Raw genomic sequence first — 18,496 nt, 5'->3', positions numbered from 1 at the left:
AAACACAACTGGAAAACAACCAGACCATGCTGGGGCACCTGTGATTTGAGAAACCGAATCACTGAAATGGGATTTGACTTGAGTTTGCGTTCATTGCAGACTTCTATTTGATTTTCATGAAATGTGATGAGACACAAAATGAGTCTAAAAAAATGAAGAAGAGTTTTTATGTGAAAGGGAGACTAGTAAGAGTCATTGCTGCAACATTAAATTATATCAGATAATTATGTTCCTATGAACTAAGGCTGCTGGGCAAAGCTCTGTAACCTTGCTGGCTGGCTCAATGTAGCCTTGATTCAGGCTCTTCTATTATATCTATTTGATCTCCACTCAGGTGGACAGTTTAACTTAGACCTGTTGCAGACCTCTGACTTTGCTATTACACACATATCCCATACAGACACCTGCCTAAGTACACCCCGGACTAGTCTTCAGCAGGTTAAATGAGAGCCTGTACATATCATTGTAAAGACATTCAACAATACAATACATGTGGATGTGCATCGTACCATACTTTGTGACTGTCAGCAGAGCTACCAAGTCTTACGCATTCTGTGTGAGACTCATGTATTTAGGGGTCGTCTCATGATCTCACGCATGGCACCCGTTTTTCTCATGCATCGGGCCAAGTCTGCAACTTGGGCCTATAATAATGAGCATAGCTCAAAAGATTAAAGTGATAGTTGCAATTGAAGGTATATTTTCCTTTTGTCTGTCAAAATAAGTGAAAAAAATAGTCGCTAAAAATTGAAAAATCTCCCTACCGTGGGAGGCCACATGGGGGAAAACCCCCTCCCACACCCTCGCTCGCGTGCACATTCGCTGACAGAGACACCGAGTCATGAAAAATCTCCCTCATAATTTTTTTTGAACTTTGCATCCCTGTGTCAGACATACCTTCGAATGATAAGAACATTTGTTTTGCATGCTTCCCAGTCATGCGTGGTAATGAAAGACTGCATGCCATAATTTTAGAAGGATGAATAGAGAGGAAATCAATGAACCATGACCATTGTGATCAAATCTCCCAAAGAAGCAAGAAAAAACAAAACCAACAACATCCTGTGCTGTTCTTTTTTTCTTCTTTTAATGTTGAATTCATGTGGCCTCCGTTTGAACTGATCTCTGCCCACAGGCACAGGAATCGCAGGCACATTGCTTGATAAGTACAGTTTGCAGACAAAAGTTGCGAAAGGGTCTGATATGTATGCTATCACACACAGAGAGAAGGAAACAGGACTTGCAAGCTTGGCCCCGTGTCACACCCAAACAAACACATTCTTTCAAGTGAATGTACTGGTATTATGTCATGTTATGTTTTGTTCTTGTTCATCATCAGGGACGTATTGAGGGAAGTTGAGGTCCAGTTTAATCAGATGTAATTACTATTGCTGTCCAGCCTTTATTGGATTTTCATTCCTCCTAGAGTCCTAGCGGACGGAGATGCAAAGCAAGAAACAGTTGTGCAGATTCACTTGCACAAGTCGAGGCCAGGAATTAAAGGGGGACATCAAGTCACCAGATATACAGTATTTGCAGGTCTTGCTACCCTGTTAACAGCTTTTTGACCTTCAAAGCTACCATTCAATATTGTCATGTACAGAACATTGTATACAACTTACATATACCAGCTAAATCTATGACTGAAGGGATTCAGATCCAAGTGCCCACTTCAAGCTGGCGAACTAAAGCTCTCTGTTGAGGAAGGGATATGAGTGGGCACTTAATGTTTACCATATGATACAGTACTTGCTTTAAATGTTCATGTGGGCAAGTGCACAAAATGAGGTTTGTAGTACTGTATACACTGTTATTTTCGCGAATTTCGAGAGCTTCGGGCTGATCGCGAAATTAAATACACGCGAAAATATTACCCCGTCATACTTTTGTGCAAATTGATGACAAAATGCATCCAATGCTGGCCGGACCAGAATGCGGCTGTTACATCGGCCAGTATGTACACATACTTTATTACTAGTATGTACGCTACGGTGCGACCGTTTGTGGAAGTGCAGTACGATGCTAAACGTGCATTAAAATGTGCAATCTCCGTGCTACGTTACCCTACGCGAACGAACACCGGCTCGACGTGGTTGGGTACACGGGTGAGGCCTAGGGATGCATGTAGCCCGACCAGACGCCATGTGCCCAGGGCCGTGCAGACGCCATGCACAGCTAGGTGTAGCTAGCGCGACACTTGTGTCCAGCAATAGGGCCGTGTATATAGGATGCATATAAAACTTTCGCTAGCGCTACAGTGTAGCACAGCTCTGAAACTTCGTCATCTATTTGTTGCAACATTTGGTAGGTGCTGAGTACTTGTGAATGCCGTAATTGTTTCATTCTATAAATCTTCTGCTGTGTCTTTTCTATTTTCATGTTTGGGAGTCACAATGCAAATGGAAAAACGTTACGAGTACGTTGGCAAGTGTTTGAACGTATTTCTCGGGCTTGGCAGTAGACCCTACTCTCAATCGCGAATTTAACAACACGTGAAAATGCCACTGATACCGTGACTCACAAAAATATCTGTAAGCGAAAATATTGGCGTATACAGTAACATACTGTGGAAAATGCTACAGTGCTGTTTGTATCTCCAGTCAACCTGACGAGGACAAACAGATTTTGCTATAACATTGATTCATTTTCCATAGACACCTGCCTGAGTATACTACATTGTAGGGACTACTCTTCAATGGGTCAATATAACAAATAGACCTGATAACAATAATTGTATAACAGTGCATGATACCACAGTAGGTGCATTCACATTGTATTACCATGGTCTTAAATGGCATAGTAATTTGTTTGCACCATTCTCATTGGCAAAATACCATGATGATAATAGATGCTGTGGTAATTTACTTGTTAGGCCTACATATTAATAGTTCTCAGTCACAAAATATGATTGGTATTTCTTTTAAGCACTATGCATGCACAACATCTCCTAAGTCCTATGAGAAATAGTGAGTCGGGTCATGCAAGAAATACACTGCTGTACATTCAGTGGTATTTAGTGATATATATGATTCACACTTAAATCTTGCATGCATATTTTGTGCGAAGTATGAATTACCATCATCAATACTGCAGTATTTTGCAATGTATTTCGTATTGTTATGCATGGAATTCACATTGCAAATTACCATATGAAATACACATTGCAAATTACCATGAAATACCACAGTATTTCTCCACCAATGTGAATGCACTTTGTGTCTCTCCTGTAAACATAAGCAAACATGTGAATAAGAATAAAATTGAAAACTTATGCCAAAAGAATAAGTGGAAAGTATACAAGTTTGTAAATATAGGAATGGGGAGATGGGGGTGGGGTGTTCCTTTGTTTGTCTGACGTAAAAGAAATTCAGTGCTGAAAAGGAGTTTATGACACAGATATGCATGAAAGAATTACAGCAATGCTGAGTACAGTACTGTTATCAAATTCAAAATAATGGTCATATTGGATTCGCTGCATCAGTTTTGGACCATTCGTGTTGTACTGAACCAGCTTCGATTGTGTCACTATTGGAATTTGATACATAATGGTATTTTTCTGACCTATTTGTGAAAAATGCAAACAAACCGAAAACAAACCAGTCATAATAGTAATTGGATACTGCTGCCAGCCTGAACCTGGCAGCTTTTCCTGACAGCTCACTGTAGCTGCTGTACGTGTAATATTCCCAAACATGTCAAAGGGAAATATCAGCTTTCCAGGTACATGCGTTGCAGCTGATATACAGCGATGAAGACTGGGCTCTATGAAGGTGACCAAAGTATTAGTTTACTCAGACAATGATTCTTGAAGTAACAGTAATTTGAATGCCACATCAATAAGGTCATCTGACTTGGTGGATTCTGGGGGCCTACATGTAGATGGAGCTGTTGTTTGCATAATATATGTATGTGACCCGCTACAACAAAAGGATCTGAAAGTCGGGGGAGGACAATTTTCGGAAAATGACATGACATTATTCCCTTACTCTTCTACTTTAATTTCATGTATAGCACAACTCATAAAAGTAGGCCTACTTGGTTGCGGAGATATCAATTATGTTATTAGCACATGTCTAGTGGTTGTGGAAATCACCGAGATCTGTTTGCGTACAGTATTACGTGTAAATGCATGTGTGGGACTACGGTATGCAGTTGCAAAGTGCAAAACAGTGAAAGCTGGCAAATAAAGTAGGTACCAGATCTAGAGGCTGTAGTCTGTATGTCAGCGCTGCTGCTGTGACTTATCAAGACCATAAGCTTTCATGTAATTAGAATATCAATATTCTCTTGAAAGAAAAAGGAAAACAGGTGAACTGAGCACGTATTTCCCGAGAGTCATCATGCTCTTTCGCACGATTTTCGTCTATCGTGAGAGGAGTGTGACGTCATAGCAAGGTGGGTTGAGCGTGGTGCAACCGAGTTGGATCGACACTCGCGCATGCGCAGTACGTAAAAACTACGTCATAACAGGGTGACGCCTGGCTCAACATGCAAATCGAAAAGTCCCTACTATCATGATCAAGGGGAGGCGAGACAGTTTTCACCGTTTGACAATAGAAGGTATGCTCCTAGCGACCTCCGCGATGTTCATTCAAGCTCTATATATTTGCTCCATGTGGCTGAAGTGATTATGCTCATGGTTTTTATCATAAAGTCTGAATCTCTTCAGAATATATATTGGACGGAGAAGTTGAATGATACAAGACTAGAAGGAAGAGAAGGAAAGGTTATTCAAGTCATATGCATTTGTTCTGTGATAGAACCAATATACCAGAATCCCACACTAATTATGCATGAAATCTTTAAAATGGCAAGACGTAGTGTGTGCACTGAAGCACTCCGACATGACCGTGTGATATTAGAAAAGTGTGTGAATCCATTTGTTCACAGTACCATATTGCCATGCCTGCCTAGAAATTCGTAGGATTACCAAACGCATGCTACAATGTTGTATTGCTCCATGAACACACTGAGTGTATTCATGTCTCTTGTACTTGTACGTCAGACAAGGAGAGATCCTGGATACTGGTTGGTTGATTGTGCTGTAGTACACTATGCACAGGGTGTATTCCTCAATCAGAAAGAAAGAAAGAAATCTAGTGAGAGAGAGAGAGAAAAAAAAGCCAAGATTTAACAGTCTTTAGCTGCAAGAGTCTGTGCACTATTGCGATGATACATTTCACATTGTGTCTTTGGCAGTGTAAATAGGCCTACAACCTGGCAAATTTGTGACTATCCACCATTGCGTGATAGTGTCGGTAGAGCTTGTGGAGCTGTGCACGAATCACCAATATTTCAATATGGACTGACTACTCTGACAAAGAGGCTGTACAATTTTCCGTACATATAGGCCCTAGGTAGTGAAAGTTTGGGTACACTTTCTTTTAGTGTCAAGATAATGCCTGAAGTACTCTGAGCACGTTCACAATCTATTGCTATGATCATGCGATTCTTTTTCCATGTGGTAGGCATCTATTTTAAAGCTTGCTGTACCCACCTTTGGAAAAGTTTGAATTTGCCAATGATTATCTACACTCTTTGATGCTGTATGTGTGTCCATATTTATTTGTTCATTTATTCATTCATTTTTCATTACCCCCCTTTTTTGGGGGGGGGGGGGGGCGGGATTCCTGGAATACAGCTTGCATGATTGACAGTAACATTTTTTTTTTTGGGGGGGGGGGATGTGGTTAGGAATAACCTGGGACAAGTCAGGAAATTGTCATGGGAACCTTTAGTAAAGGGATGGGCATTGTAATTGAACCCATTGCTGAACAAAGGTCTATTCAACATTGCTTATAATGCCCAGGGATATCCTTTGTACTTCCAGCTCCATGTAGGTTCCGTGGGCAATTGGGAAGGTAGTCTTATATCAAGCAAGGCCTTATTTTGCATTGATGTATCAAATTGAATGGTTAATAGACACATTATACAAGAGGTATGCAACCTGTTACCTGCCTGCCCAATGAATAAATTTGTAGCTTATTTCATACTGCATAGATGTCAGCTTTTGCTATTCTGTATTTGTATATATTTGTTCACCACTCATGGGATGGATAGCCCCTCAGCAAATTGCTGTTTTTTCTAAGGTGTCCAACCATAGTAAAACAAACAAACAAACAAACAAACAAGCAAACAAACAAACCATGCACAAACATGCAGCAGGGGAGCAGAAGAGTTAAGAAAACAACATCTAAGCTAGGAATATGTTATCTTACGCTTTCAAATATACTACTGTAAAATGAGGAATACATTGTTCACATGCATTTTAATTTGATGAATTTCTCGAGAGCCAAGATTTGCAAAATTAAAATGCACATGAAAGTTCTTGTCTACACTATATGCATTGAATGTTCGAGGCAACTCACGAAAATTCATGCCGCGAAAAAGGCCGTACGCTCCAATGCGTGAAAATTTCATGCCACGAAAATATTGTGTTTCACAGTACCTTTAAGTCTTTTTGTTTCATTTTATTTATTTCATTCCCAACAATGCAAAACATTTCCACAAAATAACACAATATCAATACAATGTAGTAACAAAGAAAAATATGTGAAATTAACAATATACTCATCACATAAGCAGATGAAATTGAATTAGAGTTGAGGAGAAGATGTGTTTTTGAAAAGCGAAGCTTGTATTTTGCAGTCTCTTCATGGACAAACTAACTAAATAACACTGAGCAGTTTCCATTGATCATTAGATCGGAATAGTCTTGCCTCCACAGGCTATAACTCTCAGAGCAAGTACCATCCACTCTGTCATGATATGACAGTAGTTGGTCATTGAAAGTGATAAAGTTCCTTTATTAAACTATGAACATCAATCAAGAAAGAGAAATCTAGCTGCCCACTGACAGTTTCCGAGTTGTATGTTGTATGTATGAACAATGAGTAAGTTCAAATTCATATTAGATTGATTGGCAATGAAGCGATGTTTGTAATGTGACTACTAGTGTAGTGTGTGTTTACATAATATCCTATTATCCTGGCTGAAATACACTGTAGATAAAATACCTGGGGTAGTATTTGAATTTCAGAATCTGAGTAATCATGATATTACCTTTTAAAAGAGCTCATACCACTCATCATTGTGTGTAGTCCCACATGTTTACTTTTTGGTTTGGAGCTGTTTGAGTAACTATAGTCTTCAGTCTTGTGTGTGCTTGTGTATCCCCCCCCCCCCCCCCCACACACACACTTTCATTTATTTGTGTTTGATGATATAGGACCAGTCTTAGATTGTCCTTTTCTAATAACGATTTAGAAAAATAAAATTCAACTGGAGTTTATACCAGGGATCCATTTCATGAAAGTGTTTTGAAAAACTTTTCGCTCATAAGACACACTTAGGAGAGACTTCATGAAATGGATTTTACTTCTCTACATAATTACATACATTTTGTATGAGCGACTTTGGCTATTCTGAGATTAATGTTAAGACTTTTATATGACGACTTCATGAAATGGACCCCTGGACTGTTGTGATAGAGTCTAAAGTACAGTATGTCCCCCAAAAAAATTACAATTGGATTTTTGCATTGATAACACACAATATGACTAAACCATCTAAATGCTACTTCAGGGTCTTTAAACATAACATCTTAGCTCTATTTTGCTGAAAACCCCATTCAATCTGGTTAAGCGGTCACAGAGAAATGTGGATTGTTGTAAAGCATGTCATGAGTCTGATTCTTCCAAGTTTGGCACTTGGATGCTTTTGGAACTGCGTATTAATGTGTAAATACAATACACAGAACTGGAACTTGGAGGGAAGGGATTCCTGACATGCTCTACAAAAATCTTCATTTCTCTTTGACCACTAAAGCAAATTGAATGGGGTTTTCTGTAACATGTGGGCAATGAGTTATAGCTTCATACCCTGAAATTGTTTTTGGATTAATTCACTATTTTTAAAGTTATCATTGTGGAGGGTACCATTGTAATTTTTTTGGGGGACATACGGTATTAGACTATTGGCACAATTCTGTATTGTCTGTTTTTAGAGCTACAGTAGGCAGATAGTAAACATTCTTCAGACTTTCCAGATCTTGTATGACTCAGAGACTCTTGCCAACAACTCTTGTTTGCATCTGTCGCTTCAAGAGTGTGTGCATTGGCAGACATGACTGTTTGACATTGGGCTGTATACTGTAGACAATTCACAGTTCACACACTGTACAGCCAGTCCGATCCAATTCCACAGGAGACTTCGCGTGAAGTCAGGAAATCATGTGCCACTCTTGACTACTGATCGAGGATTAGAAAATTAAAGTAGAGTGTTTACATTTTCTGGACATTCTATGAAAACTGAAACCCTATAATGATGTCATAAATAGAGAATCGTGTAGAAAAAAAACTGTACAGTGTTTTGCTCAATTCTATTTTTCTTCCGGGATTCTCTATTCATATGTTCTATGTGGAAATTTTAAATGAGGCTATTGATTCATGAATTAGATATCAGATGAATTAAGTTCTATAAAGTCAGTGTATTTTCTGGTTTAGAAAGGAATACTAGCCCCTGTCCCCCACCTACCACACTATGCACTCAGTCTACTAGCGTATACTACATCATGTATATATTTACATAATTATGTATATAAAAATATGTTTGTTTGAGTGTGTTGGCCCAGGATGGACCTGGTCTCTTTCGATTATTAAATTGAGTCAAAAGGGACCTGTATAAGCTTTCAATCCTAGCAGAATCTCCATTGGGGGCAAAAAGTGAATGGATGCTGGAAAAAAGAACTGAAATGATGATTAATGGACATAAAGACACAATTACAGCTGCTCGATTTTCAAACTTCGCTCAATTTCATTCAAATCTGATGATATCATCTCCCATGGTTTAGTTGTATTGTATGCGTGCTTGGTATTCATGTCTTCATTCAAATGTGCATTTATCACTTGGGTGTGATCCTTATCGTGGAGCAACTCACAGTCTTGGCATGTTCAGATCGACTCATTACAGTGGGGCATTCCGGGGTTAATTTTGACAACAGCATCCAGATAAATCTAATTTACCTCCTGCAGCTTGCGGAGATGTTAACTGTGTGCATGTTCCGAGTTGTAGTCAATAACCCATGCAGTCGAGATATAGACCACTCATACTTGAGCAGCTGTGTGTGTGTGTGTGTGTGTGTGTGCGCGTGTGTGTGAACATATGTATTTTTGGAAGGGGGAGGGGGTGTGCAAACAGATAATAGGACAAGATGTTTTCCCCATCCACTCTAATTAAGTACTTGATCCTTGACCCTGTCAGATTGGAAAAGGGGGGGGGGGGTAGAAGTTTGATACTGGTATAGGAAAAAACAGACTTGGTACTCCAGAAATGGAAAATATGTTATTTACAGTCTGTGTGTCCCTTTTGCAACTCTGAAAATTAGAATCCTTTCATTAGCGGATATGCTGTAGAGGTAGGTACAATGTAATTAAGACCTTTCCTCAGAGTAACAAATCTGGAAACGTCTTTGTGACGGAAGGGGAAGCAATACTATTTCCTGCAAATTTATGTGAACTAAAATATTCCCACCATTCTTATTACAAAAGGGAATGTATTCTCAAGTGACATGGGGTTACTTTTTCACTCTTTTTTTTTGGGTTAAAACTCTTGAGGCATAGCTAAATATCCGTAAGACTTCAAACATGATGTTGGGAGACATTCTTCAAGCATGCAAAATTTTGTGATGCTTGCAAAAGGGATATCATTAAAAACCTTTCTCTTTAGGATGTGTGCAAATGGGAACTGTGATATGATGCTGCTGTTAGAATAGGGTCTGTGCCACGTTACATTCAAAATACCGGTTGCAAAGCCTATTTACATGAATTAACTGGTTGAGGAGGACTCCCGAGTATACTTGTGCAAGTGTCTATGGGAAATGCGTGTTGTAGCAAAGTCAGTCCATCCTCAACGGTCTATTGGAGAAAAAAATTTACCTATGTGAAAAGTGCACTTTTAGAGCTAACAAATGTGCTGGAATATTTCTTCAGTTTATTTAGTTAATTGAGAGAATCTGTAGTGCCTTATGATATGAAACACTATCAGTCATTCCAGACTGTTATTTGTCCATGCAGTATTTGTACAGTTTCCTCTTTCTTTTCCTTTTTTTCTTTTTGTAGATAACATGGTAACAACATGTGGAGTCTTTTTTCATAAGTTGTTCTGAAAGCATGCATGATCTTTGTTTTTCCTTTTCTTTCCTTTTTGGCCAGTGAATGAGGTATACAATAAGTGTCACATGCTGCCCACTTAGTTTTGTTGATTTTCCAGTGAATGCTGGCAATGTATAAAGTATTTCTCGTTGTTTGATATTGTGTGTCAAGCATAATTTCATTAATTTTTGTTTAATTTTCTTTGCTTTATTGTTTTCCATCCACCCGCAGGTAACTCGCCTGTAACGGACAAGTCCAACCAATGGTTTGGAGCAACGGTAGAGAGCTCAGGCCCAAATGGAAAAATACTGGTAAGAATATGGCCCTGCAGCTCCCAGGTTTTGGGTATATAACAGTAAAATTATAAATGGAAAGTTTCCCCTTTCCTGTTGTGGACTGTGATAATTGGGGCTAAATGTGATCCTTTGGGAATCACATTAGAAAACTTTCACCATTCGTTTGCAAGAGCCTACATGCAAGTGCTGTGCTAGGATGTAGCATTTAACGTACATTTGTAATTATCCTTTTTACACACTCATGAGATATTATGAATTGCAAGTAGTCCTACACGTGTACTCCTGTCTGATTAGACATTTTTCATCTATTTGTTCTACTAATTTAGGTCGAACAGATGTCACTAAAATGTGCTGAACTAAGAAAAATAAAATACTGCATTTCTCCACTCTCAGAGTTTTACATTGTATGTCCACATATCATTCACCAGAAATATGAATTTGAAATGTAAACTACACTGCATATAAAAAAGACACACACAATAAAAGAGCTAATACATTAAAGGCATAATTTACCATTTGCAGATGAAACGCAAATCAAGCATCAGTGCTTCAAAATAGTTCTAAAATGTGAATTAGGGATAGAAACAAACCAAGTTAAAAATTTCAACCAGTATAATCAATGCTATTGTGTTGTTAAATATATGAAATGTGAACATTAGTTTTAATAAAAGTGTTTCTAGACTAAACCATCTACAGTTATGGTTTAATGCGAAAAATAGTGATATCTCCTTATATTTTAGGCTTTATTGCAAATTTTTTTATATGGTGGGATGTTTTGTAATACAACTGACCTAAACATACATGTAGTGTATATATATATGCATCAAAAGTGATATCTTGAACATTTTTAAGACACTGTTCCCAAAGGTAAACAGGACCTTTAACATTAACATATTTTTACATTGATGCCTACTTGACTGTTCAATGATAGGTTTCAATGAGAGGTGCCTAATGGGGCCTCCACGGTCTGCAGTAGGAAGAGTCCATAAGGATTGAAATGTGAAATCCAGCGTATTCCACAGGGGTCCTCATATAGATGAAGTCATGGGCTTTGTCACGGAGTCGGCTGACGCTGGAGGATTACGAACTCACAGAGCAGGTGTCTGGATTGTCTGACCGATAATCGCACAAGGCACCTGTAGGTCATTGACCACAACGCATTTTTCATACCGCTCGGGTGAAATTATATGAACGGCATATCATGCGTGCAGCACGGGTGCGCATGTGTGTGTGTGTGTGTGTGTTTGTGTGAGTGTTGTGCTGCCAAACTGTTGATTAACTTCTGGTTGCACCCCAAAATGGACCTTTAAGCGAAGGTTAGCAATTGGAATACATTTGGGGATCCGTGTAACACTTCAGAAAATGCTAATACAATAAATTAGGCTCTTGCAAGCAGAGAAGACTACATTGAGTGATTCTAGACTCCTCTGGCCAACCTAGTCTTTGCATATGATTTGTACCATAATATGCTTTGTGCTAATATTTGCTGATGGGCAGTTCTGTTGTAGCAGGCCCCGGTCGGCAGCAAATAAACGTTGGTTCAGTCAAAGTATCATAATATCTGCTGATCGGTTCCATGTAGCGATAGAGGGACCATTGAAACAGAATAGTAGTGTACATGCCCATGCCCATGCCCATGTATTCAAGTTTTGGGTAGTAAGGTCAGATGTCATAGGCTATATAATCTCTAATGAACATTATTTTAGTGAGTGGAGGGTCTGAAAAGTTTCCCCGTTAACATCTAACTGCTGTTTTTGTTCTTTCATCCTTTGCAAGGCTTGTGCGCCCAGACTAGTCTGGTTCAGAGACCCCAGCTTGGCAGACCAGGAGAGGGAACCAACAGGAACATGTTTTGTTGGATACTCAAACTTCACCAACTTTGTGGAGTACTCACCATGCCAGACAACAGACCGTAAGTATGACAAGCTATCGAGAGCTTGGGATGGAAAGAAAGAAAGAAGGGCAAGACAATGGATGCTGAAAGTTTTGATTTGTAGAATCTTTGTTTTTAAAATCAACTTATGGTCTCTCTTGGGTATGTTGGTGGTACCAATGAGGAATGGATTTAATATTATGCAAGAGTGATTCTATGCAAGTTTGATATCATTTTAAAAAACAACAAGTACACTGTGTGCACAAGTGTGTTGCTGCTGAACCTTACTGATCTGTGAATTCAAAATGATGCAAAGTTCACTTGAAGTTGAAAGCGCATTGTTCCGATCATTGATTTCTTTACATTCTCCTTGCCATTGCTAGCTGGCAGCCTATACACTGTGTGTGTACAATGTCAGTGGCATCTTGGAGAGTGGGGGGGGGGGGGGTATGCATTTTATTAAGTGTTTTATCAGATGATTTTTATTACAAACTGTTTGAAGCTACTGAATTCCTTGCATCTGATTGGCTGAAAAGCAAAGTTGTTTGAAAAAATCTGACAAAACACTTGATGAAATATCCCCCCCCCCCCCCCCCGACCAGTTCATCCACGAGGAAGGCTAGCTAGATTAAGACCTCATGTCTGCTATCACCTCAGGTTCTGATTCAGATTAGAAATATGCCATGCAATTCTGATGACAAGGGGCAGAAATTCTACCAGTGTTGTGTGGTTGGAAAAAGTAGTCCCACATAATCATAATTATGTTTGCATGTGCTCTAAATGAACGATTGTTGACCGAACTAATGTTTTCATTGTATTTCATGGTGAGTTCTCTATTTTGGGACAAAAAAACAGGTCCATGGTAGAAAGGTTACATTTGTGTCGAGAAAAAAAAAAAGGAAAGGGTTGAGGACTAGTGCAGGGATGTTTTGAGTTTTGTTTATCTTCATTCTTTCTGTACATTTTGTTTTAGTTTTTTGTCCTTACAATTAGAAACCCTGTAGTCTTCTTGTTTTCCTCCTCAGAAAAAGAAAATCCCCCCAAAAAACAAAAGCACAAAAGGAGGACCCAAGGGGTTCCAACAAATTATCATTGCTCTGATCTTTTATCTTCCTTGTGTATGACTGACTCCCCAAACAACCTGCTAAATTGACTTCATCCCATCTTCCCAAACAACATGGTCCCCTTTTCCTCATTGCTAAGTGTGGATATCATAAAGTGTTTTGCAATAAAAACAGGAATGTCATCAGAGCAAAGGGAAGTGGCTTGTTATGCGCACATGAATACAGACTTGAAAAGAGTCATCTCATGAACAAAAAAACAGACAGCAATGAGACATTTTTTTCTTTTTTTTTAGTCTTTTTGATAGTAATTTCAGTGTTTGTGCAGACCATGTACTGTTAGGACCATGGGGCAACAGTACATAGACCATAGTGCAAGCATTCAATATCTTTACAGTGTTGCATTGTAAACAACAGCAACAACAATGACAACAACGTCGACAACAACGTCGACAACAACGTCGACAACAACAACGTCAATGAAGACGACAACAACAACAGTAACAACAACAACAACACCATGGAATGCAAGTGACTCCTAGAGAGTGAAGATGGTGCACATTTGGGTCTTATGAATGAGAATTTTTGTTTTTGATTTTGTTTTTCTTGCCTTTATTCATTCATTCATTCATTCATTATTTATTTATTTATTTACTTTTTTTTTGGGGGGGGGGTTGGGGGATGGAAGATGAGGAGAGGCTTTTTGTGCAAGTCTTACATGCAGAAGATAAAAGAGCAAAGTTAAACCTTTCCGGTGATATCTCACCTGCTACATAGCAAGGAATATTCCTGAAATTATGATTGGAAAAAGGCATACATATATATATTTTCTTATTACTTTCCTTGTTTTTTTCTTTTTCAGCAGCTTTAATCTCAAATATCTTTAATTCTCAAAAAATGGAGTTAACTCATTTTGGAATCAAACTCCTCATTATTTACAAAATGTAGTACTGTGTGTATGAAGTAAACTCCAAGTAGGTCAGCTGATCATAATATGTTGAATAATGGGCTGGAAGTCAAGTCCCAATTAAAATTCATAACCTTTTATTATAATGCTGCACACTCTCGAGTTGAGTGTCATCAAAGTCAAATGTTACCTAAAGCCCACTGCACACCACAAGACCTGAGGTTGTACTACCCACCGACCATGAGACCAGGGCCCCGTTTCATAAAACTTGTTATCAGTGACAAGTTGTGATAGTTGTTACAAGCTACTGAAATCCTTGTATCTGATTGGCTGAGAGCAAATTTGTCATAGAAATGTGGCAGTTGTCACTGATAACAAGTTTTATGAAATGGGACCCAAGTGATGCAATCTGGCAACACATGCTCGATGCGACCTTGGGGGTGTTTCATGAAACTTTTTGTCGGTGATTTACTCCGACAACTGTTAAAAGCTACTGAAATCCTTGCGTCTGATTGGCTGATAGCAAATTTGTCGGTGAAAACCTCCGACGAACTCGTTGATGAAACGGCCCCCTGATCTTTAAGCCCTGCAACCTGCCTCCAACATGCTTTATGTACACAGGACGCGCGCAGCCTAGCAGCTACAGTGTAGCTAGCTGGCTATAGACGCACGACCTCTTGAAAAAATTCAACATGCCAAAACTTTGCGATCAGGTCGTGCGACCTAGTCCTGTAACCTGACATTTGGATGTTTGGTGACATCTAACCAACAGTCGGAAAGTCATACGACCTCAGATTGTGTATTGTGCAGTGGGCTTTAGACTACCTGCTTAAGTCAATGCATTTTCCTCAGTCCCTTCAAGATCAACTCACATTAAGTTTACTGTGTATACTGTATTATGCAGGATATTGATATTTATTCAAAGTGTCCTTTGCATGTTCTGTAAGGTCATCCTTTGTTAGAAAAACAAACAAAGAAAATAGCACAAATCTGGTCATTACTCTGGCTAGTACATCATATTCTGGAAAAAGAAATGTAAATTGATAAATTTCAGACTTTTCTCTCCTTTCATTTTGTTAAAACATCCTGCCTGCTTCTAGATGAGAAAGGTATGGTGACATCTTCATAACTCTTAGACCAGAGGGCTGTTTCACCAAGAATTTGAGACGATCTTAAGATCAATGCAAGGTTATACAATGTAGTATCTGCTGTTTGTGTCTTCAGTGGTATTCTAACTTGTGATAAAAATGAGAATGTCGGAGACTTTTTCAAGCAGCCAGTTATAAAAAGAATGAAACAAATGACCAAGCGGTTTGTATGTCGATTTTGATAACAATTTGATGTGGATTCTGAAACTATCAAATGAATCTGAACAGGGAAACCATTGGCATAACATGATTTTAAGTTGATATTAACTTTCTTAAGATCGAGATCAATTCTTCGTGAAACAGCCCTAGTAGCACTTCACCACCCTCCTTTATGAATTATGTTGTTTTGCTTTATATCTTTGTTATCGCTGCATGGATATACTTTTAAAGTGTGTGTATTGTACGTGATGGAAAATGTGCGCAGTGATTCGTCACTTTGAACGTGTTGTGCTGTTTGGTTCAACTGCCAAGTATTATATTCATTGACTTCAATTCTTTGTGAAACAGTCATAACAGCAGTGTGCTTCCCTCCCTTATGGATGATTTTGTTTTGCTTTGTACCTAAGTTGTTATTACTGCATATATTTACATTTAAAGTGTATAAAAATGTATGTGATGAAATAGGCGGGCAGAAAATCATCACTTTGAACGTGTTGTGCTGTTTGGTGCCACTGAAAAGCATGCGTTACTTTACATGTGAAACAGATGTATTTGTGATTTCAGTTGTAGAAACCTCTTGAATAGGGCCCTACATGTCAGACACCAGTGTTATAGACAGCAGACAGACAATAGCAAGGTCCACCAACCTTCAACTGAGAAGATCCTGAATGGACTTTGTATTTGATATACTCAGCAAGTGAAGTGTGTTTATGATGCATTTTAGTTGCAATAATAAAAGCATAGGATTTACTGTGATATTATTTTATGTATTCATTTTTTAAATGAATGTAATGTGACATTTTTGACACTTATCATTACCTTAATGTATCCTGTACAAACATGATTGAAGGAATTTATCAATTGAAATAGAAAATATTTAACAATGAACATATTACTCATTGATCAAATATTTTGAATCTTGGAAGTACAGGTACTGTATAATGTATATTGTATGAAATGACATACACATGGATGTAGCCAGGTGGAACAGACATTGTGTTTGTGGCTTCATTCGTATACTCCTCTTAAAGGGGAAATCCAGTCCAAGTGTATGTTAGTCTGATAAGAAAGAGTAATATATATTACAAGTTCAACGGTAACATTTTGATCGAAATCCTGTGAAAAATAAGGAACTTATAACATTTTGAAGTTTCGCTAATTTTTCAGTAAACAGTTCTTGAACAGTGAATATGAATATGCAAATAGCAAAGTGAGCATGCCATCCCCTCACAACTTGCCATATAGTTCGCACAAAATATTTTGAAATTTCCAGTTTTTCATTCAAACGCAATTATGCTTGGAGGCTCAAATTCTGGTATATCTAATTGATCTTTACTGTAAAACACAATATTTTTGCGGCATGAAATTTTCTCGAAATGGAGCCAACGGCCTTTTTCGCAGCATAAAATTTTTGTGAGTTGCCTGTAACATTTAATGCATATAGTGTACACAAGAACTTTCGCGTGCATTTTAATTTTGCGAATATTGGCTGTCGCGAAATTAAAATGCACGCGAACATTCCTCGTTTTACAGTATTCTGAAGTTATTCAACCAGGAATGACATCATGTTTCAGATTTCAGTGACAGAAACATGAGATTTTCGTCATTTGATGTACACGATCAATGGAAAATTGTGAGGGTATGACATGGTTAGCTCACCCATTTGCATATAAACTGTATACAAGAACTGTTTTGCAGAAATAACCCAAACTTAAAATGTCATAATTTCCTTATTATTCATCCAATATCACTCAAAATTTTACCATTGAAATTTTAAGATTTTACTCTTTTTCATCAGTCTAACTAATATTTGGACTGGATTTCCCCTAAAATACATGTCAAAAACCAGTGTTCCAATTGTAATCTCTGTTCCCTGTGGATGAGCTACCATACATGGGTTAGAAGAAGATAAATAAAGAAACAAGGAGGAAAAGTTCAGAACTGCAGAGGCCTTCATTTAAAGGGACTGTACAGTACTGGTTGAGGTAGGGATTCATGTTTTAAACATTCCTATGTGAGATAATGAAAAGCTTCTTATGAAATATGAAAGAGCATGTAATTTTAAGAAGGATTCAACGTTTATTTGATGAAAATTGGTTTTCAAATGGCTGAGATCCCCAAAAAGTGCTAATAATAAAAGGCGACATGCCCCAACTTTATTAGTTTCTCTTTGTTTCACCTTGTTTTTGGATATATCAGCCATTTCAAAACCAATTTTCATCGAATAAACTTTTGATACCCCTTAGAACTGCATGCTCTTTGACATCTCATAGAGTGGTTTCTGAATATCTCACAAAACACTAAAAGCTAAATCTTCACCTCGACTAGAACTGTACACACCCTTTAAGCATATGAAACATGTATGGACTTCTTTGGCTTTATATTGTCTTGTAGAATAATAATGTGTTGAGTTGTGGAGTTCAATGGAGTCCTTTATATGACCCCCCCCCCCCCCCCCATCAAGAGCAGGGATGTTTGTTTGTATCAATCTGTGTCTATTTCAGTATGTGTGTGTGTGTTTGTTTGGTTTATCTATTTATTTATTTTTATTTTTTTTTTTGAGAAAGGAGTGATCCATAAAATCTATTCCATTCATGTTGTGGGTATGTGTTCATATGTGCAAGGTAAATAGCTTTCTGGTATGTGTTATATGTTTCCCACGCTCCTTTGCTGTAACCCCAGCCACCCCATCTTTTCATTGTAATTTGTACTTTTTGTTATAAATTTTACTTGGATGAGGAGGAGTTAAAAAGCTCTTTAATAGAGTCCTACATTGTTCATCTTCACGGGTCTTCTTTGTGGTTACATAATTTTTAAAGACTTCTTTAATTATCAAATTTATATCAGATTATTAAGAATTAGCAACACTTGTGTGATGATTATTAATGTTCCTGTATAATT

At 38.1% G+C, this 18,496-nt stretch overlaps 1 protein-coding gene across 1 annotated transcript in view; it reads left to right on the top strand.

The window, feature by feature from the left end:
- The window catches only part of LOC139721290 (integrin alpha-8-like), a 92,122-nt gene that overhangs the window by 20,188 nt on the left and 53,438 nt on the right, over window positions 1–18,496 (top strand). Inside the window, exons 3-4 of the mRNA XM_071632611.1 lie at window positions 10,383–10,462; window positions 12,224–12,359. Coding sequence (XP_071488712.1) covers window positions 10,383–10,462; window positions 12,224–12,359 — 216 coding nt within the window. The remainder of the gene's footprint in view (window positions 1–10,382; window positions 10,463–12,223; window positions 12,360–18,496) is intronic.

The sequence above is a fragment of the Diadema antillarum genome, unplaced genomic scaffold (genome assembly GCF_040938485.1).
Source record: "Diadema antillarum isolate AM-2024a unplaced genomic scaffold, OU_Dant_1.0 scf00000141, whole genome shotgun sequence".
Taxonomy (NCBI): Eukaryota; Metazoa; Echinodermata; class Echinoidea; order Diadematoida; family Diadematidae; genus Diadema; species Diadema antillarum.
Note: the sequence above shows the minus strand (reverse complement) of the source record. Positions and strands in the feature narration are given on the sequence as shown.